Source organism: Vombatus ursinus, unplaced genomic scaffold (assembly GCF_900497805.2).
Source record: "Vombatus ursinus unplaced genomic scaffold, bare-nosed wombat genome assembly UNPS02014781.1, whole genome shotgun sequence".
Taxonomy (NCBI): domain Eukaryota; kingdom Metazoa; phylum Chordata; class Mammalia; order Diprotodontia; family Vombatidae; genus Vombatus; species Vombatus ursinus.
In genome coordinates this window covers 16583073-16607886 of record NW_020954559.1, presented here as the reverse complement: position 1 = coordinate 16607886, position 24814 = coordinate 16583073, and the positions used below count along the sequence as shown (strand labels likewise).

Below are 24814 nucleotides of genomic sequence, written 5' to 3'. Positions count from 1 at the left end.
AACCTGGTACAGGTTTGTGACACCAAAATAACTGTAACAAAACACCTTACCTCTCTAGGCTGGTTCTATAGCACAGAATAATGTGTATGATATGTGCATAAAAGAAGTGCAAACAAAATGCTTTTTGAATTTGCCTCCATTGGATAGCTAGGTAGAGCAGCGGATAAAATTCTAGACTTAGAGTAAAGGAAAAAAAAGTAGGATGGAAGTATCTCTGAAGCCAGGGAGAACAGTGAAAAGAATACTGACCCTGGAGTAAAAAGAACCTTCAAATCCTGCCTCTTTCACTTGCTACTTGTATAATCTTAGACAAGTCACTTAATACCCTTGGGTCTCATTTTCCTTATCTATAAAATAAGAGGTGTTGGCCAAGATGGACTTTAAGCTCTAGAAGAGAAGTTCTTAACCTAGTGCCCATAAATTTCATTTTTCATATTTTGATAACTATTTTAGTACAATTGTTATCCTTTGTAATCTTGTGTATTTTATTTTATGTATCTAAAAATTATCCTGAGAGGGATCCATAGGCTTCAATAGATTTCCAAAGGGGTCCATGACACAAAACAATTAAGAATGCTAGTTCTAGGTCTTGGAGCCTATGAGTATGTAGAATGAGAAGGTTATTAACAGATTCAGTTGCTATAAAGACAACAAAGAGGAGAACATTGGGAGAAGTCTATTTATTATAGCAAACTTTGCAGACATCAGTGGTGACATTTGAGAAGGCAATTTAAACAGAATGGTGAGAACAGAAGCCACCTTTCAAAGATTTGAGTATTTAATAGGTAGTGAGTATATTGGAATCAGATATAGACATCTTTTTCAAGAAGTCTGGCTGTGAATTAGAAAAGAGATAGAAAGAGGTAGAGAATCAAGGAAAGACCTTTGTGGAACTAAAGAGATAAGAGCATGTTTGGAGAGAGAAGAGGAGCCAGTGGAAAGGTAGAGGCTGAAAATGCATGAGGGCAGGAATGACTGCTGGAACCAGGTCCTGGAAGGAAATAAAAAGAATGCTGGGACTTAAGGATTCATCTTCCCCAAAGATGAGAGAGAAGGAGGTGAGAATTAGTGATAATGCTAAGAACTTTTGAAGGGGAGGGTGTAAAAGATGAGGGGAATACATACAGGATTGAAGACCTTTGTCTTAGTCACGAAGCTACCTCCTCTGCTATAAATGTTGGGTTGGAGTCTTGAGTTGAGAAAAGTTTTGGTAAAAAAAAATGTACATTTATATACATACATATGTGTGTATATATAAATAGATGTGGAGGAATAAGTAAAAAGACAACAAGAGTTTCTTTTTCTTAGTGGTCAGGCTATCTGCATGATAGGATACTCCTAATCAATCAGAACAGCATTCCCAAGCCTTGCTGTTCTGCTTACCCTAATTCCAGTCTCTACTCAACTACACCCCACCTCCAAAAACAAATAAATAAAAACAAACTTTCAATTTTCTTGGAACTCTTGTTTTAAGGAACTTCTGCCTTCTTCAGAGTTACTTGATCCCTGAGACTAGATGATGTTTCTTTTGTGTCAGCATGCATACTCTTGTTCAACTTAATCAAAGCCGTTGGAGGTGAGGGTTTGTGACATGGATTGCCAAATGGAGAAAAGCCCACAGAAATTCCCTGTATAAGCCAGTAATAAAATCTCAAGTTCAGTGCTATTTAACAATTAGGTCTATCTTTTCTGCCGTTGGTTCAAGCCCCCATCAATGTGTCACCCCATTCTAGGGATCCAAGCACCTGTTTCACTTAACCACTTTACATACAGACTACCTTAATAAAATGATATTTACTTCAAACATATGACAAGGAAAAAATTTCTATAAGGCGCATAATTCCCCTTATATCACTTCAGTCTTTGGGCAGGGAAAGGATAATTAGATTCAAAGCTTTACTCAGTTTCTGTATAGCATTAGTCCCACCAAGTTCCAAGTCCAACCACCCCCCCCCACTCTCTTCATTACCACCACCTTCCTCTTGCCCTCCGGTACCCTGGTTTCTCAAGACTTCCCTTCTGGTCTGGCTTGTAATCCTCTATTCCTAGGTCTCCATTTCTCCAGCTCCCAGGTCTAAGACTCCAATACTTTCTGGACCTAAAACTGAAAAGGACAAACTAAAAAAGACCAAAACCATAAGCCCATTTCTTGGGGATTCAGGGCCTTAAGAAGGTGGCCCTTTTTAACCCATCTTACTGTGTGGTGCCCTTGCTCTGAGTGAATGAATCCTTCACCCCTGGACAGACAGAGCGATTGTGCCTCAGTTAGGCAGATTTTTTTTTTTTTGCTTTTTGGTGAGGCAATCAGGGTTAAGTGACTTGCCCAGGGTCACACAGCTAGTAAGTGTCAAGTGTCTGAGGCCAGATTTGAACTCAGGTCCTCTTAACTCCAAGGCCGGAGCTATATCCACTGTGCCACCTAGCTGTGCCTAGGCAGATTTAAAAATGCAAATTCTGGCTATGCAGCTAATAGAAAAGGGCTACTCCCAACTGCATCAATCAGCCAATAAATAAACATTTATGAAGGACTCTGTGCTAAAGGGGCACAGTGGATAGAGTGCTGGGCCTGAAGTCAGGAAGACTTCAATTCAAATCTGGCCTCAGTTACTTACAAGCTATATGACTGAGCAAATCATTTTTCCCTGTTTTCCTCAGTTTTCTCATCTGTAAAATGAGCTGGACAAGGAAATGGCAAAGTACGCTAGTATATTTGCCAAGGAAACCCCCAAAAGGGGTCATAAAGAGTTGGGCAGAACTGAAAAACTATTAAACAACAACAACAATGTGCTAGGTTAGGAGCTGTGCTAAACACTGTGGATATACAAAGAACGAAAAGAATGTCTCTCTTCTCAAGGAGCAGAATGCCAGTGAAGAATGTCCATGCCTATGCCAACCCTCTTTCCAGGAGCAAGTCCCAAGCATCTTCAACATGGGTGCCTCCATCTTAGGTGGTCTGGACATGCACCAAACCCCTGTAACACCTGGATGGATTTCATTAATAGAACAAGCATCTATTACAACTTTCAAGGATAGACTTAGGACTCACAGATAATTTTGTGTTAAGAAGGGAGAATAAAAGATTATTCTCCAGCATAAGAGGTTTACACAGTGTGGTTTACACAGAAGAGAACCAGCTACTCCTCATTTCCTCTGATTATGGAATGGGGATGGATCAGCCTTCAAAAGAATTCACAAGGTTGAATTTCTTAAATCCGAAGAAGATTCGATTCTGAAATACATCATTGGATAAGATTTTGGGACCTCTTTCACTGAACACATTTAAATATCTCCATGGGTGGTGTTCTACATGGAGTTCCTGATTGAATTCAATGGAGTGGGGTGGCGTGGACAAAAATCTCCAGTTCTGTCTCTGGATTCTGTCAATGAGAAATACAAAGAGATAGGGCTGTTGGAAGTTTCAGTTGCCCAAGAATAGAGCATTAACTTGGCGTAATGACCTTGATCAAGGGAAAATGTACAGCATCTGTCTGCTACAGATGTGACTACTCCCTTGTCTCTGTGGTAAGTGGTGCTGAGATTTGAGAGGGCAGCAGGAAGGAGGCATTCTGCCCCCAACAGAAATTAATTTTCTGTTATCTACCTGCTGCTCCCTTAGTGCTGTAAGTAATGAACTCTTATGTAAGCAATTGGTATTTATCAATGCAACTCATGTCTGCTCTTACCTGTCTGTCTCCTTCAATGGAGGAGCTCCTGAGGTTTTACCTGGGCAAAAGTTACATGCAGTTAAAGGCCATTCAGTTCTAGCCTATGGACTCATGAAACTCCTGGGGATAACTGACTGACTGCCAGGCATGATGACCTATACAGTACTCAGCCCTTTGGGAGATAACAGATTAAAAGCAAATGCCAAAGACAAATCTAAGCGAAGCACTAAATATCCTGAGCTCATTTAGTTATTTCCTTGGAAAAGTTTCAATTCTGTTTTTTTAAATTTTTTTTCCCAGAATGAATCCATAATGCACTAAGTAGAGGATTTGCTCATATTCCTGCTTATTAGAAACCCATGCAGTTATTTTTTTCCCTCTGTTCTATACTTGCCTCATGCTCCAGAAAGAACTGGCATTTCAGAGCTATCTTAAACTAGGATGGCACACCCAAGATGTCTTCTGGCACTGGACCATATGTAAACATCCTAAATAACATTGAGGGAGGGAGTAGAATCATTCTGATACCCTCTTCTTGGTGTCATAATGAGAGTTGGCATTTATATAGCGCTTTATGGTTTGCAAAGCACTTTACAAATATTATCTCATTTTATGATGATTTAATAATGTTGTCTTATTATAATCAATGCCTCCTCCCACTCAGCCATGTCAAATCAAGTCATCTTGTTACCCAAACATCACAATTACTCAATTGGAAGGTTTGAGTTCAAATCCTGCTCTGGATACTTATTAGTTACTTAATCTCTGAACCTCAGTTTTCTCATCTATAAGATGAGGCAATGTCACCTGTGGTACCTACCTCCCTGGGTCATTATGAGGTTCAAATGGAATATGTAAAATGCTTTACAAACTTTGATGAACTATATACATGTCAGTAATCACTTTTATTATTTGTTATCCCCCTAAACACTTGTTTTCAGCTCTTTCCAATAAATTTGGACACAAACCAGGCCTGGAAATTTCAATAATAGAATGCCATTGTTCCTAAGGCTGTTGTACTACTCTTACCACATCCAGAAAAAGAAAAGGAGAGTGGAGATAATTAGAAATACCAGGAAAAATTGGGGGTAGCTAGGTGGTGCAGTAGAAAGAGCAATAGGCCTGGGTTCAGAAAGACCTGAGTTCAAATATGGCCTCAGATTCTTACTAGATGTGTGACCCTGAGCAAGTCACTTGACCCCATTTACCTCAGTTTACTCTACTGTAAAATTAATTGGAGAAGGAAATAGCAAACCACTCCCTTATCTTTGCCAAGAAAACCCCAAAAGGGGTCACAAAGAGTTGAACATGACTGACAACCCCAAGAAGACTTAAGAAACAGGGAAATGTGGGTAATTAAACATAAAAATCAGAGAACTTAAAAGAAAGCCATCTAGTCTGGGATGACCTCTAAGTTCTGTAGCCTCTGTGATTGATCCATCACTGAGTCATAGACCTTTGGTGAGCTCTGCCAGCTTCTCAGTGTACTGATACCTCCTCTGAGAATCTTTAGCCTATACCTTTCACTGACTTATGAACTTCCCTGGTCATGGAAACTAAAATTGAAGACCTGATGTTCTTGGACATACATGATTGACTTCCTAGTCTGCTTGACTCCCTGTTATGTTCTCCCTAATTACATTCTCCTCTGCCATCCTAACTTGATGTTATAACCATGACATCTACTTACTCTTCTTTCATATTTTTCCTGCCTTCCATATAACCTTGATGAGATGAGGGGTTTGTAGAGGTTTTGTTTTGGGATACAAAGGGAGAAAGAAACCATACAAAGTCTGAAACTGTGTGGTAGGTTAAGGTAATTAGGGAGAGGCAGCATGGCAGAGTGGAAAGGATGGGAATAACTAAAGCACTTACCATATGGCAAACCAGCGTCTTTGCCACAAACATCCCAAATGGGGTCATGGAAAGCAGGACATGACTGAAAAATGACTGAGCAGCAACACGTTTTAGGCACTGTGCTAAGTGTTTTCATTTAGGGTTTTGGGTCTTTTTTACAAATATTATCTCATTTAATTCCACAGCCACCCAAGAAGGGAGGTATTATTATTATTATCTTCATTTTACAGTTGAATCAGACAGAGGTTAAGTGATTTGCCCAGGGTCACACAGCTAAATATATGAGGTTGGTTTTAAACTTGGGTCTTCCTGACTTCCTGACTCCAGGCCCAGTGCTCTATCCACTGCTTCACTAACTGCCTCAGCTGTTATTAAATGGTGTAAGAAGAAGAGGGACCAACATCCAAAGCTCAACAACCTGGATTCAAATCTCACTTCTGACATTTTATGTGTCATCCTGGGCAAGTGACTTAACCTCTCAGTGGCCTCATTCCACTCTAAGACTGTAAGTTTCAGACCAGATGCAAATCTGCATTGGTAAAGGGAGTTTCCTTGCTAGGAACTAGACCAGTGAAATCATAGATCGAGGTTCTGCCAAAAAAAAACAAACAGAAACAACTTCCCTAAATCAGTAATTAAACACAAATAAAACTAGTGTAAAACTAGGTGGTGTTAACTTGTAAGCTAGTTTGTCTAGCTATGGTTCATCAGGTCCTAGCCTGACCCATCACCCATTCTTGACCATGTGCCCCATATTTTTTGCCCAGCATCTGATCCCCTTGTGACATCAAGAAAAAATTCTGCTTCTTTTTTTTTTTTTTTTTTGGTACCGGAATACCACCTGGCCAATTTGGGGTTTGGCCACCTAGGAGTGCTGAATGAAGCTTATTCATCCATTCTGCAGTCCTAGGTTTCCTCTCAGCCAATTACGAAGCCTCTTGATTACATGACAGATTTTTGGCATTCTATCCATCTTCCACATAATCGCTTAGCTAACTAGCTACCTCCTCCCCCTTCTCCCAAAGTGAATGGCCATAAAGAGTGATTAACCACAATTGATATTTATTCCATCACTTCAAAAATAGAATATCACCCTACTGAGTAAGAACTCCAGGCCCCATCCATCACAGCCTCCATGGTGGGCCCACAGAATAGAAGCAAGTGTTTTAACGCATGCCCAACTTCGTTACATAACTAAATCAGCTTCACATTTCTATGGTGCTGGAGGCAACCCTAACATATAGACAAGAGTTTGTCATCCTCCATTCTGTCCTCTGTAATGAATGCCCCCCCCACAGCCCCCACATCTATAAAATGTTTTAGAAAGAGTAATTGGTCACTCATTTTTTTTTCAGTGACTACCCTGCTCACTGATCATAATCATCATTGGTAGCATTATCTTTGGACATGTGCCAGCAATATAAGTAAGGAAAATCTGAAATACACTCCTCATTCCTGCACAAGCATCAAGCTGGCTTGAGGGGAGCAGGGAAGGGTCATCATGACAGACACAGACATGTGAATGTACCTTGTTCCATTCAATGGGGCCCCAAAATGTAGCACACCTTTACAATCTACATTTCATGAACTCTTCCTCTTCTACTCCTGAGAGAAAGACGTAATGTCCCAGTTGAAACATCCATGATTTTTGTACCAGCATAAGTACCTATATGTATTTTTGTAAGCATTCTTTGGTTCCTATGTTGTGCAGAATTTGGAAATGCCCTTGGCTTCCATTGAAATGATTAGATTGGTATTATACTGAATCTATAGATAATTGAGTCATTGGGATTAAGAGGGTGTTTTCTGGGGAAGAAAACACAGCAGATTTTGTTGTGTTGGAGGGTCCCACTTGAGAAAGCAAACTAGGTTACCACCCACAGGACTTATAAACATCGTCTTGTGAGATTAATCATATTTTAGATGCCAGCAGCTGGAGTACTTTCTTCTCCAGATGGAATATCTATGAAAAAAATGCCCTAAGACAGTGTCCCAGGAAATGCTCATTAAATGCACCGCAGGTCCCCCTGTGACAGTCAGGAGAGACTTTTAATATGTTTCAACAGGTTCTGCAACAGGGAAAAAATGAGAAGTGTGTTAGAAGCATCCCTCTTCTTCCTCCCTCCCCTTAACAACTTGGGCTAATTCAGCTAGGATTTCCCCTGTTGACTGGCAAAGCAGAACTGTAACACCTACTTAAGTGAGGAGGGAACCATCTGTTTTCCCTGAAACCTGGAGCCTGTGAGTAAGTATGAAGCTGAACCAATTTAGAATATGATGAAGTGGGAAATTGTGGCTGCTCTTGAAGGATCTGAAACAGCATCAGCTGTTACAGGCAAACACCAGCAGGTGCAGGGTGCTCTACTTCACAGGGAATGGTCCAGGATTGAAGAGTACAGCTGGTGAAATGGTCTTCTAATTGAAAGTGCCTTAACAGTAGCCGGTAGCCACTCCCCCCACTGTGAATTGGCCTATATGACAAATTGGAGCTTATTGGTAGGATGGACAAGGTTTCCTAACACAATCAGTTTGTCACCAGACAAAGCATTGTATACATTCTAATGTTGAGTTCTTTTATTCTAGTATCTCTGCATGTGCTTTTCCCCACTCCTTACTTAAGCCTACCAAGATTACAGTCACCCAGCATTTTGAGTTTCAAGGGATGGTTTGTTATTACATTATTTATTAGTAAAGTGCTGATGTTACTAATGTGTTCATTTTAGGAAACCATCATGGTTCATGAGCAAAGATGACATGGACTCTGTAAGGGAATTTGGCTTTGATGAAAAGCAAAATATAACCAGCACCATAAGCCAAGTTGCCCTATAATCAGATTTTTTTTTAATTAATAGCATAATATAGGATAATGGTGACATAACTAGGCAGTAGTTCATGTAATTAGTCAACAAGCATTCATTCAGAGCCTACTGTGTGTCAGGTATTATGCTAAGAGCTTTGTGTACAAAGAAAGACAAAAGACCCTCTCTGCTGTCAAGGAGCTCACAATCCAATAGGGGAGACAGTTATGTAAATTGCATAAACAACAATTATGTAAAAACAAGATATATACAGGATAAATTAGAGCTAATCAACAGAAGGAATGTACTAATATTAAGGGGGATGAGGAAAAGCTTCTGGTATTTGAATCATGCTAGGGAAGCCAAGAGATGGAGATAAGAAGGGATAGCATATTTTTAAAAATCCAAAAGTTCTAGCTTAGTTTTAATTAATTACACTCTCACTTTTAAGCAACAGAATGATGAATTCCAAAAGGACATTCAGTCCTAGCCTTTTTGATAGAAATATAGTGTCCAATATGAGGTACAACGACAGTCCTACCATACTCTAGTTAGAGCACATTTTGAATGGTGAGTTCAGTTGTGGGTACCACATTTTAGGAGGGGCATCTACAAATATATATGCACATCCAGAGGAGGGTGACCATGGATGATGAGAAGACTTGAAACCATGCCACATGAAAATTTGTTGATGCAACTAGGAATATTTAGTCTCATTAAGGAAATATGACTACCTTCAAATAGAAAAAAAGCACTAGGCTTGTTTTGTGTTACTACAGAGGAAAGAATTAGGACCAAGGGATGGAAACCATGAGAAGAGGGATTTGGTTCAGTTTTTTTTTTTAATCTTCCAAATAGGACTCTTTTCCGAAGTAATGAGTTCTCACATACTAGAAATGTTCAAACGGTGGCTGATTGATCAGGAATTGAGAGAAGATTCCAGATTTGAGTAGGATGTTGGAACAGACAACATTAGTCATTTATAACTCTGAAATTCCATGAGTTTATGATTCAGAGGGGTTAGTAAACACTGTAAAATGGAGATATGTAAGGGATGGCTGACTATATGCCAATTTTCAGGTCTCTTCATTTGATTAGTAACTTACAATGCCTTTAGAGACGTAATGGAATTCAGTATTTTGAAGTGTTCATTTGAGTTTTCCCTAAGACTCAGTGATAGCACTCATTTTTTTTATTGGTGCTCACTTTATCTTGCTGTATTTTGACCTTGGACATGCAGATTAAGTACTTCATTCACAGTTTTAGGTCCCCATTCAGTTTCCATTTCTATAGCCTTGTACTTATTTTAGTGAGTTCAAATAATCAATCAACATTTATTAAGCACCTACTATGCGCTAAGCACTGTGCTAAGCCCCAAGGATTCAAAAAGAGGCAAAATACAGTCATCAAGGAGCTTACCGTCTAGTGGGCGAGACAACAAGCAAACAAATATATATACAAAGTGAGCTTTATTCAGGATAATTAGGAAACAATTAAAAGAGGAAAGACACTGAAATTAAGAGGGGGTTGGCAAGGCTTCCTGTAGAAGGTAGGATTTTAGTTGTGATTTAAAGGAAGTGAGGGAGGCCAGTTGTTGGAGATGACGAGGAAGGGCATTCCAGGCGTGGGGAACAGCCAGAGAAAATGCCTGGAGCCAAGAGATGGAGTGTTTTGTTTGTGAGACAGCCAGGAAACTAGTGTCATTGAGTTGAAAAGTACATGTTGGGAAGTTAGGTGTTAGAAGACTGGAAAGGTAGGAAGGGGCTAGGCTACAAAGAGCTTTGAATGCCAAACGAAGTATTTTATATTTATTCCTGAGGAAATAGGAAGACACAGCAGATTATTTGAGTGAGAGGTGAGGGTGACGTGATCAGACCTGCATTTTAGGACAATAACTTCACTTCATTGTCTTAGTTCTCAATCAAGAAAATGAGTGGCATCCTCATTTCTCAGTAACCTCCCAAGTTATTATACTGAAGAACGGCCAGTTATCACTGGCAATCAAATACTTGGAGATTTTTGGAATGAGGATAACTGATACTACCTTCTTCTAAGTTTGCAGAGCACTTTACAAACGTAATCTCATTTGAGCATTACAACAGTCCTGTGAGGTAGGTATTTCATTCCCCATATTATAATAGAATACTGAGGTTCAATGAAATGTAGAGACCAAAGTTTCACAACTAGCAAGTATAAAAGGCAGGATTTGAATCTAGAGCTTTATCTTAGGAGTACTGGGTTCGAAGTCAAAAGACCAAGTTTCAAATCCTGGTACTGTTTGTGTGACTTTGGTCATGGTTACTTAACCTCTTATGGACCTCGGGTTCTTTATCTGTGAAATGGGAATTTTGGATTAGATGACCTTTCAAAGTCCTTTTTAGCTGTTCCTGCATTCCTATAATCTCTAATATACAAACTACATCATATTTCAGTTTTCAGTCTATCAACAAGCATTAATTATGTACGTATAATGTTTCAAGCCTGGACTAGGCAAAGGGGACACAAATAGTAAATAAGTGAATGAATAAATGAATGATCAATCTCTATATTCAAGGAGATCACTTTTTGTATTTGAGCATTTGTTGCTTCTAGAGGACAAAGTAAATATATTGTTTTTAGTAATTAATATATAATATATAATTAATATAATTAATGTATATTAATATATAATATATATAAGTGATTAATATATAATTAATATATAATAAAAAGGCAGGGTGCTAGTTCATAGTAGGATGCCAAGGCTTGGCATGTTCCTGAGATGCCTTTGTATTAGCTGGTTTCATGGCTGGGATGCTACCTCTCATCAAGTCTACTTTTGGGGGTCTCTGGCTCCCTTCAAGGCTCAGTTTCTGTGCCACCTTCTAGAAGACGCCTTTTTGAGTCCTCCAGTTGTTTTTTATATTTACTTTTTTGCATGTTGTGTCCTCCAAAAGAATTTGCAAGCTTCTTGAAGGCAGAGACTGTTTAACTTCTGGCTTTGTAATCCCCACAATTAGCACAGTGCCAGGCACATGTTGTTGTTGGGGAGTCGTTTCAATCACGTCCAACTCTTTGTGACCTCATTTGAGGTTTTCTTGACAAAGACACTGGAGTGGTTTGCCATTTCCTTCTCCAGTTCATTTTACAGGTGAGGAAATTGAGGCAAACTAGGTTAAGTGACTTGCCCAGGGTCACACAGCTGAGCCCAGATTTGAACTCAGAAAGTAAGTCTTCCTGACTCTAGGCCTGGCACTCTAAACACTATACCAACTAGCTGCCAGACACATAGCTAGTACTTAAGAAATGCTTCTTTAATTGAACCGAATCTCCTAGTGCCTTCATTTCCCTATCTGTGAAATGGAGGATTTAATAGCAACTTCACAGAGCCTTTGAGAAGATGAATGAGACATTATATGTTTATTGCTCCTTGGAAGGAAAAAATCATTTAAAGCCAGCACAGAGGCATTCTTCTTCTCATGTTTATGTAACAAAGCTCCCAAAGAATAGTAAGTTGTTTTTATAAAATCCTTTGAAGTCCTTGCATAAAAGGTGATGTGCTAGTTGTTTCCTCCTTGTTTGTTTTTCCACTTGGTCTTGGCAGTTGCCAGTGCCTGGAGGGCCCACTCCGCCATTTGCGCCAGGCCCTCAGGTGCTGTGATGCTGTCCCTGTGAACCGCTCTTGGGGAACAAAGCACTGGGTTGTTTTTTTCGAACTGGACAGTTTTACGAAAGCAAATGAATAGAACCATAAAGTAGAGCAAAACAAAGCAGCCAGGCTGGGTTGGAAGAGACATTTCAAAAGAAGTAATCCTGGATTTAGATCACACATTTCAGCGCCTGGAGTGAGTTTTTTTTTTTATAGGCACCCTCTGAAAAATAGGTATTTGTAATGGAAATGCTGACAACCCTTTTGCCTTGGCAGTGTTGTTGAATGCTGCTATAACATCCATCTAGTACTGCGTGTGAAAGCTGCTTGGTCTTACAAAAAGCAAGCATGGCCCTGGGATGAATTGATGGTTTTCTCACACTGCTTAAATGGAGCAGATTTTTTAAAAATTATTAAAGTGGCCACCAGCTGCAAATACAGTGGAGAGCATTTGACATTTTTCCTTAACAGGATTAAATGGATTTTGCAAAACGAAGCCTGATGTTAGAATCTGTCTCTTGGTGAAATCAGAGCCCAGCACTGAGAGAGTATCAACAGAGTGTGGTGGTGATGCATGCACTCTTTTATCATTCATCTTTAACTTGAAAAAAAGGAGCTCTGAAATATATATTAAGCAATACATATACTTAGAGTAGAAAGTTAGAGATTACCATGACCCCTTGACTAAGTGGCAGCTAGGTAGCACAGTGAATAGAGCATGGGGCCTGAAGCCAGGAAGATTTTATGGTCTCAGACACTTATTAGCTATGTGACCCTGGGCAAGTCACTTAACCATGTTTGCCTCAGTTCCTCATCTGTAAAATGAGCTAGAGAAGGAAATGGCAAACCATTGCAATACCTTTGCCAAAAAACAAAAACAAAATGGGGTCATGGAGAGTTGGACGTGACTAGAACAACTGAACAACAGCAAGAACGATGACCAGGTAGGCATTTTTTTACAAATATCATGATAGACTCTTTCTTTCTTTGTACCTTCACTGGTCTAGAATGTTCCTATATAGGTCAGAATGTAAGAATTGAAAGGACATCAGTCACCATCAAGGGCAACCCAGGCTTACAGGAATCTCCACTACTGCACATTGGACAAATGGCCATCCGTCCTTTACCTGAAGACTTCTAAAAAAGAGGGAGCCCATTATCTTTCCAGGCAGCCCATTCTAATTTTGGACTAATTTAATTGATAGGAAGTTTGTGTTGACATTAGGCCTATATTTGTTTCTGCAATGTTCACCTACTGCTCCTGGTTCTGCCCTCTGGGTCCAAACAAAGCAAACTGAGTCCCTTTTCTCCAGGACAGTCCTTCACATACTTGTAGATGGCTATCATGTCCCCTCCTGGCTATCCAAATACTGCCCATATTTCAAGGACCATAAAGTATCCTCCATAAAACTTGATTACTCAGACTTTCATCATCTTGCCCTTTTTAAAACAGATTGTAGTTATATATACTTGCTTAATTACAAACTGGCTTATCTCTCCAATGAGTAGCTGACTGGTCCATATGTTCATGGGACTATAGAATTAGAGCCATAAGGGATTAGTAAAGGGCATCTAATTCTTATTTTACAGATAAGGAAACTGAGGCCTAAAGAGTTTAAAAGATTGCCCAAGGTCACTCAGGTGGCAAGTAGTAAAACCAGAATTAAAACTCAAATCCTATTAGTCCAAACCCAGAACTCCTTGTACTATTTCTCATGCTACTTCCTTGTTTTTTTTTTTAAGAAAAGTTCTTGAGTCCAAAATCTTCTGGCCCAATAAGGAGGATGTAAAAGTTTGAATAAATTGCTAGTTCATCCACTAACCTATCAACCCATGGGAAATCAGCCTTCTCTTGTAAAAGTACTTCATTGATTTTACCTCTCAAAATTTTTGACTCTTACTCACTGAGAGTTCTCTTCCTAAAGGGAGAAAAATAGCATGTTATCATGGAGAGCATGCTAGGCTTGCCAGAAAGACACACACTCAAATCTTGTCTCAGCTACTCACTATTTGAGTGACCTTGGGCAAGCCATTTATGAGGGTCAAATGAAATGACCTATGTAAAGTTCATTGCACTTTAAAGTATCTGTCCACTATCATTATTATTATTGCCATAGCTTTGGAGTTAGGATTATCTTTAGGCAGACTCATGAAGTAATCTACCTTGGATGCCTTTTTTTTTCCATTATCCTCTCCTTCCTTTGGGGGGTTCCCTCCCTCAAGGGCCCTAGTACTCTCATGTTGACACCTTGCTGCCATACCTATTCACTTCCCTCTTCCCTATTCCTCCCCCTCTTTAGTCATCAGCCCATGCTGCAGATCATTCTTGATCCTCCCCCTAATAACAAAACCTACTAGATTTGTGTCTTATTCTCCCAAAGCCTTCCAAATTGGTTCCCATGGAACCAATTAACTTTGTAGTTTAACATAAATCATAAAATCTTAGGACTAGAAGGAAGCTCTGAGATCATGTGACTTTCCCTCTTATTCTACAGATGAAGATACCAAGACTCAAAGAGACTCAATAATTTGCACAAGGTCATGTAGCTAGTTGGTGACAGGGTTAAGGCTAGATTTGCACTTTCTGACTCCCAATCCATTCCTCTTTCCACAATACCATAATGCCTTCTGGGAGCAGGGAGAAGAAAAGAAGAAAATTTCTAACATGAGGAATGTCAGGAACTATGGCAGGTCAATGCAGAGAGACTACAAGGCAGAAATACCTAAGATCTTGACACAGTGTCTTTTCACATGTACCATATAGGCAATATGTATGAGTCTGACCTGACTCTATCTACAAGCCAAGTTTAAGCCAGAGCTCTAGCTATATAGAATGTGAAGATTTCTTGATTTTTAATTTTAAACCCAAGGCAAGTTGGCTCAGACCAGCCAACCAACTGCCCTTGTGGGGAAGAAACCTCACTTTTTATATTCTTTGCATGTTTAGGGTTCATCTCTCTAAAAATAATAAGTTAAAAATAGAGAGTCTGCCTTAGGTGATTGTGGCCCTTAATGGTAATTACCAGGATTATGGTCCTAGTAGATAATACCAGGACCATTCTGATCAATGAACATTCCCTTCTCCCTTAAAGACCACCTTTTTCTGTCATTTACTTCTCTCTTTTAACTTCACAATTGAAAAGGGAACTTTTCAGGTAGTAGATAAGGTAGGACTCAATCACCAGTCCATATATAGGCCCATTTTTCACCCTTCTTCTTTGAAGTAGAGGGCATTTTTATACTGATTCTTTGTTCTCCACCACCACCACACACAAAAAAATCATAAAATGAGTTTACCTTTAAGAAATGACTTCTAAATAAAATCAGAGAGGGCCCAGGAAAGAATAACATAAATGCAAGACCAGGTTTGCTTGTTTCTACATAATACCTTTTGTTAAACTTGGGGACTATGGATTGTAACTATACTCTCTGCCTGGTGGCTCAGGGGGAGCCTAAGAATTGCATGGGATTATGTGGAAAAGGACCTGGAAGTCCACACCTTTCATTTAGAGATAAGGAAACTGAGGCTCAGAGAGGCAGAGTAGACACCTAGGTATAAGTAACAGAGTCAGGGTTAGGACCCAGGTCTTCTGATTCCAAATTCAGTGTTTCTTCCACCATATTATGTTTGCCATTAGGTAGCTATTTCTAAGATGTGCTTCCTTTGCTAATAGAATCCACTTGCAAAGAAAAGCAGTGGTTTTAGGGAAATTTTATTACTATATATTTACATTTCATTAAAATGTAAGCTCCTTGAGGGCAGGGGTTATTTCATTTTTGTCAGTGTATCCTTGGTATTTAATAAATTCTTGTTGATTGATATTTTAAACTGGATATTCCATGGGCTTCTCAAACTCAGCATGTCCAAAACAGAACTCATTATCTCCTCCCCCAAAAGCCTGTTCTTCTAAACTTCCCTGTTTCTATCAAGAGTACTACCATCTTTCTAGCCACCTAGGTTCAAAATCTTGGCATTATCTTTGACTATCACTCTTATTCACTCCATGTATCCATTGTTGTTTAGTTGTTTTCAGTTTTGTCTGATTCTGCATGACCCCTTTTGAGATTTTCTTGGCAAAGATGTTGAAGTGGTTGGCCATTTCCTTCACCAGCTCACTTTGCAGATGAAGAAACTAAGGCAAACTGGATTAAGTGACTTGCCCAGGGTCACACAGCCAGTAAGTGTGTGAGGCCAAATTTGAGCTCAGGTCTTCCAAAATTGAACCCTGACTCCAGGCCCAGTGCTCTATCCACATATACAATCACTTGTCAAATTTTGGCATTTTTTTACCTCCATAGCTGTTCCGTGTCTCCTTCTGTCTACTTACATAACCCATATAGTCCTCTATCCTCTGATAGAGCCATATCTCCTTCCCTCAGGTATAATAATGATGAATCACCCATATAAATAACCCACCCAGTCATAAAAAATAAAGGAAAAGCATTAGAGGTAGTTAGAACGTTAATATCCCCTCTCCCCCAGTGAAACTTATCTCCTCCAGGACCTATGTAATCACTCCCTAGACTTTAACACTGTACCCATGGTGGAAAGACCTGGAGGTTGCTAGAGGGCCAGCCCTCTTCTTCTGGACCTGCGCAATCTACATAACTCACAGCATTAGTTAAGTCCAAAGGCATGAATCCCTTACATTGTAACCTTAGCCCTTGATGTTCTGCTGGTCTGGCTCCTGCTTGGTCCTAGGATTACTCCAACTGGCCCAGAACCTCAGAATTGTTCAAGGATTCCTCCTCTTCTCTCATGGAAATTTAGTCGAAGATCTTAATGTTGTCTCATATCATTAATTTATACTTACACAATGAAAATATTTCTGTGTTTTATTTCCTCTTTTTATGACAATTGTCCCTTGTGACCTTGGGATGAGCCATGTTGAAACATCAGGCATAAAATGTTGATGGTTTATAACAGTCAATATATATTTATTAAGCATCTACTATGTGTCAGGCATTATGCAAAGTGCTGGGAATACAAAGAAAGTTAAAAGACAGTCCTTGCCCTTGAGGAGCTCATAGTCCAATGGAGAGACAACGTACCAATATTTATGTACAAACAAGCTATATACAGGATAAATTGGGAATAATTAACAAAGGGAAGGCACTAGAATTAAAAGTAATTAAGGCTAGAGGGGTAGCTGGTAGGATTTTAGCTGGGACTTGAAGGAAGCTAAGGAAGCCAGGAGGCAGAGATGAGGAGGGAAAGTACTTTAAGTATGGGGAACGGCCAGTGAAAATGCCCATAGTGAGGAGATGGAGAGTCTTGTGGGAGGAATAGAAAGGGGGCCAGTATCATTGGATCACAAAGTACATAGTGGTGGGGGAGGGGTGGGAGAGGGATGGCCAGAGCAAGTTATGAAAGGCATTGATCATCAAGGAGAGCATTTTATTTTAAAAGGACTTTTGCAAGTCACAAGTTACCATTTACACTCCAGAAAATATTCATTTTTATTCATTTGTTGTTCAGTCGTTTTTCAGTAGTGTCCAACTCTTTGTGACCTCATTTGGAGTTTTTTTGGCAAAAACACCAAAGTGCTTTGCCACATCCTTCTCCAGTTTATTTTACAGATGAGGAAACTGAGGCAAACAGGGTAAAATGACTTGCTCAGGGTCATACAGCTAGTAAATGTCTCAGGCTAGATTTGAACTCACAAAAATGATCTTCCAAGCCTAGCACTGTATCTACTGTGCTACTAAACTGCCCCAATTTCATTCAGTACACTTTCATAATTTATTCTTTAGAAAGCACATGGCAAAGAATAGGTAGATTCTTCATGCCATGTGTTAACCTGAAGGCTGCTGAGTATGAATCAATCTCTTACTTGATGTAAATATGTGTGAGCTGTAACTCCAGGTACACTGAGGTTATCATGTGTTATCTTCCCCCAAATCACAGCTACTATCTATGATAGATAAAAAGCATCCTTTGCAAAAAGTACAACTCTCAAGCTTAATGAATAAAGAATGCTCATTTAATTTGTTGGAATGAAATACTACCAGTTACCATGTTGAAATTTGATCGTGGTATCTCCACTGAATTATAGTGTCTTCTGATGGTTACTATTAAGTATCAGAATCTCTTCTGAAAGGTGTCTGCCTTGATAATATTACCTGTTGGTAGAGTAGGATAATATAAGAAATGATCCTCCAACTCTGTGCCATCATCCCCAGGAATTTTTTTTAGTCCTGGTCATATGACCATCATGCATTGAATGAGGAATCAGAAGAAACTGGCCCCAGGTTCTCATCTAGCTTACTAATTGTGAGATGTTGGAAAAATCATTTGATCTCTAATGACCCTTAGTTTCATCATCTGGAAAAATGAGGGAGCTAGATTAGCTAATTCCCAGGTCCTGTCTCCCTCCAACATTCTAGAATTGAGTCAGACTCAGACACATGATCGTGGGACCAGAAAGGCCATTTTGGAAAAGATAGAAGATAATAATCCCCATCTTGGCTTACTACTAAAAGTCAAAACTTCTTATTACTAAAATCACAACATGAAGATGGCGGAATTAAAGCAGTGACTTCCTTGAGCTCTCCCCCCAACCCCCTCCAAATACCTGTTAAAAATGGCTCTAAACTAAAATCACAACATTCAGACCAAAACTCCTGGACTCTTAGCAATGAACCACAAACTAGAAATTTAGCACTCCAGTCATAATCATCAGATTTTCCTAAAGTGATCCAAATCTACAAAGGGAAGCCCTAAAAGCTGGTTGTAATGTTAAATATAGGCTAGAGAAATGAAACCGTAGTTCACTGAAGCATACCTTCAAGTCAAACATTCAGAATATGTTGGACAACATTGATTGTTTGGCTAGCTGCTGTATTTTCCAGAAAAATGGAATCACATCCCTCCCTGTCTTTGCTTGTCTCCTGAGCCTGGTATACCAGAATTGTAGATCACAGTAAAAGATTTGAACAAAACCTAGTAGGCTTGGCTTAAAAAAGAAAGAAAAGAAGTCTCTTGTGTTCTATAAGTATCCTGCTTTCTGTCACAGTTCCATGAGCCTTTATGGAAGTGCAGCTCTTCTAGAAAATTTTTCAGTAAAACTTACAGATGTCATTCCATCTTTTTTTTTTTTTTTAAAGTTTTTGGTTTTGTCTGTTTTTGTTTTAACCATAGCATTTGTGCTGGATCAGGCTGCTAGAAAGAGCCGACCCATTTGGAGACTTTGCCAGTATCTATTTAAAAGTGCTAATAGAGAAAGGGAGAGAGTACAAAGAGCTGGAAATAGCATGTGACAATTATTTAATGTTCCCCCTCCCCCCTTTTTTTCCCCTCTTGCACTCAGCTCAACGAATCCGCCAAACAGCTTATTGAGATGGACAAGACATGCTTAGCTGCTGCATCTGGCTGCGATGTCTCCCTGCCATCTGACACCAACATGGCAGGCAATCTGGCCCAGTGTTCTACCTTAAGCAGCTCGGGAGCAGTCAGTGCCATTCAGCGGCGTATTGATGGCAAGAAGAATGCCAAGAAACGCCACTCCTTCACTGCCCTCAGTATGACGCACAAATCCTCCCAGGCTATGAGCAATAGGCATTCCATGGAAATTAGTGCTCCTGTTTTGATCAGCTCTAGTGATCCCCGGGCTGCTACCAGAATTGGAGAGTTGACTCACCTTTCATCCAGTGCTCCAGCCCAGGTAACAACACGAGATCATGGTAATACTGAGCTGGGGTAGTGATAGGGTCAGATCAATGGCTCCCCTCATTGGGGCTATGAAGAGGTGCTGAGGGGACACAGGTATTGCTGAACATGTTTTTATGCATGCCTTCACTGTGGGGGCTTACTCCTCTTCTTCATTCCCAGCCATCCACACTGCTGAAGAGTGATAAAGATAGGCTATAATAAAGTGGTAGAGGATAAATTGATGAAATCTGACCTCCATAAGCATGGCTTCTGGTAGAATAGGATGAATTTCCAGAGGAAATTGGGCTGGCATGATATAGCCTAATGTAAAGAACAGTTTTCTTTATTCTAGTTTCCAGGTTTTTAGATGCTTTGTAGGTTTTGAGTATGATTCTGTTGGTTCTGAGCCTATCACAAACTCTTCTGTATATCTCATTCTAAGGCAAATGGCCCCCTTGTACCTCTATAATTTGTTTCAGGTTGAGAGGCAATAGACAGGATCCATCCCATGGTGTAGTCCTTCCTTCCTACTTCTGTTTTACTTATTATTGCAGCCAGTGGGTTCAAACACTAAGATTTTGGGTTCCAGTTACCATTTTTAAAATTGTTCTTGGTCAACGGAAATGAAAACTGTTGCCAGCATTGTTATCTCCGTGGTCCCCTTCCCTCCAATGAGATGTCTTCCTGACCCTCTGTCACACAAAGAGAATACAGGGAATTTGGAGGTTTTTCATGTCAACCTCTCCTTAGCTGTGTCATTCTAAGCTACACAGACAGTTTTTAAGAAGAAAATCTCAAGCCAAAACCATTTGAAAATGGACAATGATCAACTGACAGGGAAAGAATAGTTTTGTTTATTTCAGTTTTCTCTGCAAGAGGGAGTGAATGGGGAAGGAAAGGGAGGGAAGAAGAAGTAAAGAAAAGATGAAAAAAGGAAGGAAGGAAGGCAGGCAGGCAGGCAGAAAGATATGAGAGACACTTGTCTTTCCCCAAACCTTTATACAAAACACAAATTCTTTTTAGAGCCTGAGTAAACAATTTGGAGAGAGAGTCCCTCTCATGTCTGCCCAATTATTGGTCATATTAGAAGATGTTTACTAGATCACAGATTTAAAGCCGCAGGGGATCTTTGAGGTCTTTTAGTCCAACGTGGACATATTGCTACCTCTATGTGCTGGTTGAATTGTAAAGACCAATGAACTTTCAGGAATCCCTTTCAAACTGGAAGGAACAAACTAAATGGAATTTCTCATCTAGTTTTTCCATTATTCTCCAATGGGAACTGGGGGAAGTGAGAGGAGTTTGGGACTAAAGTAGAGAAGCTTCTGGGTCCTGTGCTTCTGCATTGCAACTCGCTCCTTCCACTTTGGCTAGTCACTTGCTTTTCTCATATTCTCTCACCTTCAGTAGCTTGCTAAATTCTGATTGTGAGTTAATGTTTCTCAAGCATCTGCAAATAGCCTGGGCTGAAAGTCACCGGAACAAATGTAAAGTGTGGTTTCCAGTTGATGGTGAAAGAGAAATCGGTGGTATTTTAACACCCTCCCCCCCAGAATGGTTTCTTTCCAGAGGACTGGTGTTAATTTCAGTTGGGCTGGCATAATATAGCCTAGTGGAAGGAACAAGAAATTTAGAATCCTAGGCATCAATCTTGGCACTGCTAGCTACCAGCAGTGTGACCTTTTCCAAGTTACCATCTCTGAGTTTGTTACTCTGTCTGGAAAGTGGGAAGAATAGTAATGGTACCACCTTTGTCACAAAGAGCGGTTATTAGGATCAAGTCAAATTATGTATGTAAAAGCATTTTTTTTTAATTCCATACGTATGGTGGGCAGCATGATACAATAGAAAAAGTCCAGGCTTTGACCTCTATAGAGCACTTGACTGAGAGTTAAATAACTGGTTCAAATCCCACCTCTGACAATTAATACCTGTGTGATCAGTGGGCCTCAGTTTCCTCATCTGTATAATGAGAGTTGGCTTCTAAAGTCCCTTCTAACTCTAGATTGATAATCCTATGAACTTGGTTCAATCTTGCTGCCCAGAGGAACTTGGGCAAGTCATTTCAACAGGAGTTATCAAACACGCCACCAGCAAACCACACGCCTACAACACTCCTGAGTGTTACCAGAACCAGAAATAAATGAAATGAAATAAAATTAAATGAAATTGGGGAGTATTTAACAAAATAAATAGAAATACAATGCAACATAGATACAACATAGATAATGTTAACTCGTGGTTTTCTGGTTAATTTGTAGTTAAATTGTAGTTAATTTGTAGTGATCTGGGTCACATTTCTATTTGAGTCTGACACTACTGATTTAAATTCTCTGGGACTGAGTTCTTCATCTATAGAGTTGAATCATATAAGATCCATATTCCAGGTTTAGAGATGCCAGCTCTAAATCTATGTTCCTGTGCAACATAAATGAAAACTATTATGATTTAATGTTTTCTCTTCCTTTTCAGTGCCGGGAAATTAGCACATTTTTGAGTCCTAAGGTTCAAGTCAAGTCAACAAGCATTTAGTAAATAAGTACCTGACTTGTGCCAGGCACTGTGCTAAGTTATGAGGATACAAAAAGAGACTCCCCCCCCAAAAAAATAGTCCCTTTTCCCAAAGAGACCACAGTCTAATGGGGGAGACATTGCAAACAACATTATACAAACAAGATGCAGAGAGCATAAATTGGAGATCATGTTAGAAGGAAGGTGAATTCAAGTGAGTTAATCACCTGCCTAGTAAGAAGAGAGCCAAGCTGAGGCTTTTAATCCCAAGGGAAAAGGCAGGGGGAGGAGAGGATGACAATTTAGAAGTGCTAAAAACATGGAAAACCTGAAATTGACCCATCTCCTACCCACAGATCCAGCCTCTGGTGAGTTTTACAGCTGAAAGCTCCAACACTTTTGACCCCTATGCTATGAAATAAACTGAGGGCAAAAGGATTTTTTCTTAGGGTTAATGTGTGTTATTCTTGAGTATTCTATAAATGAAAATGAGAGCCGTGTATTGAACATTTGTGAGCTGAAAGGCGATGTACAGATAAATAAATACAAAATATAAAATGCTGTGATTTTGAGGAGGACCTTAGTAACTGGGACAATCAGGATAGTCCTCAAGAAGGCAGCACTTCAACTGAACAATGACAAGGGTGAGGAAGGTATTCCAGGCATGTGAGATGGTCTGAGTAAAGGAAGGGAGATGGGAAATCATGATGTACAGTAGGTCAATTTGACTGGATTTAGAGTGGCTGAAGGACAGTAATGTGTGGTAAGCCTTAAAAGGGTATATGTGTGTGTGTGTGTGTGTGTGTGTGTGTGTGTTTTCAATCATTTTTCAGTTATGGCCAACTCTTTGTGATGCCATTTGGGGTTTTCTTGGCAAAGATACTGCAGTGCTTTGCCATTTCCTTTTCTAGTTCATTTGACAGATGAGGAAACTGAAGCAAACAGGGTCAAGTGACTGGCCCAGAGTCACACAGTTAGTAAGTGTCTGAGGCCAGATTTGAATTCAAGGTGAGTCTTCCTGCCTCCACGCCTGGCGCTCTATCCATTGTGCCACCGAGGGGCCTTAAAGTCAAGCAGAGGAGCTTGTATTTTATATTAGAAGTTATTGAGAACCACCTGAGCTTCATGAACAGGGAATAAGTGGTCAAGCCTGTGCTTTAGGAATATCAATTTGGCCACTGAGTTGAAGATGAATTGTGTGGGAGAAAGATTGAAGTTAAATTTGTTGTGATAAGATGAATCCATGAGAATTTCCGACTTCCACAAAACACTGAAGAGGGGGGCCACCTTAGAGTTCTTTTGCTCCCCAACCCCTTTTCACTTTTAAATTATGTTCCTTGCTTAGGACATAAATTCAAGAGCAGTCATCTTTTCATTTTTCCTTAGGGTTCTCAGCAAAGGAAGAAAGCAAAGATTTTTGCATACCTTGTCAGATATTTCCCATTATCTTATAGAAGGAAAATTAGAAATCATGTTGGGACAACCCCTGCCTCCCCTCCCTACCATGTGCATTTTGTCCAGGTATTTTCCTCAATGACATTCTCCTATGCAACCCTAATGTGTCATGCCCCTGTCTACACTGATACACTTCATCACTATCTTCCCCTTCTCCAATCTCGGTCACAGAACATTTGTTTTTCCCTAAGGAAAGTGAATGTTTTCACAGCAGTCGTGATGTTTGTTACGCATAAGAGGCAGTGTGCATAAAGGGTAGAGTGGTAGATTTGGAGTCATGAAGACTAAATTTTTGGCCTGCAGCAGACATTTAAGAGCTGTATGACCTTGAGCTAGTCATAAAACTCTGAGCCTTAGTTTCTCCGTCCAGGTATCAACTCACAGGGTTGTTGTGAAGAGAGAAGGCAAAGTGTTGTGCAAACCTTACCACACTATATAGATGTCTGCTCTCAAAGACTAAAAAAGCTAAATGCCTGAGGACCTCCCTTTCCCCACCCCAAACACCAACTTTGACCCTCTTCCTCTGTGCCAATAACTAGAGAATCACTGTTGCAGCTGTGTATGTGAAGTAAAAATCAGTTTGGTCAAGGCTATTGATTTTCATTTACATTGCTTGGGGTATGTGTGTATGTTTCTCATATAAAAGCAGTTTCCATTTCCTCCTCTTTCCCTTTTTCCCTTAATTATTCGCTTGATGTGAAAAGCAGGGTTGGGAATGTGCTGTGAGGCTCACTTGGGTGATTCTCTTGCCCATTTTTCCTCCTTTGCATTTGTGCCAGCGGTAATGCCCTCCCTTTGTGAGCCATGCCAAGGGCTTCGGAGACCATTCCGTCATGTTGTAATCCTTCCCCTTTGCCAAAATTAGTCAGCAAGGGAAAATCCAGGTCCTCTGAAGGCATGTCGTCTTTGGTGGGTGCCAAATATAAGATAACCATGGCAACCCGACCAGTTCTTGCTTCATCCGGGGCCAGTTTCTTTTTGGAAAAGGGAAAGCTTCAGACTACAGGTGCAGAATAGGGCATATACTGTCACACATGGTCAGTGCACCCATTTGTTCTGTTTAATGGTACTCCTTTGCAACAGGATAAGGTTAAGACCAGGCTGGACCTCTGATAGAGAATTTCTAAATGAGGAAACTCCCTCTTCCAATGCAGGTCTATAACTTAGAGCACCCAGCAGTTAAATGACTTGTCCGAGGTCACAAAGGCAGTAGGTTTCAGAGATAGGACCTGAACCCACGACTTCCTGG

The 24814-nt window shown here is 40.0% G+C and overlaps 1 protein-coding gene across 1 annotated transcript in view; it reads left to right on the top strand.

The window, feature by feature from the left end:
* LOC114046160 (E3 ubiquitin-protein ligase SH3RF3-like) overlaps nucleotides 1-24814 on the top strand; it is a 521065-nt gene that overhangs the window by 353107 nt on the left and 143144 nt on the right. The window contains exon 3 of the mRNA XM_027866409.1: nucleotides 19259-19612. Coding sequence (XP_027722210.1) covers nucleotides 19259-19612 — 354 coding nt within the window. The remainder of the gene's footprint in view (nucleotides 1-19258; nucleotides 19613-24814) is intronic.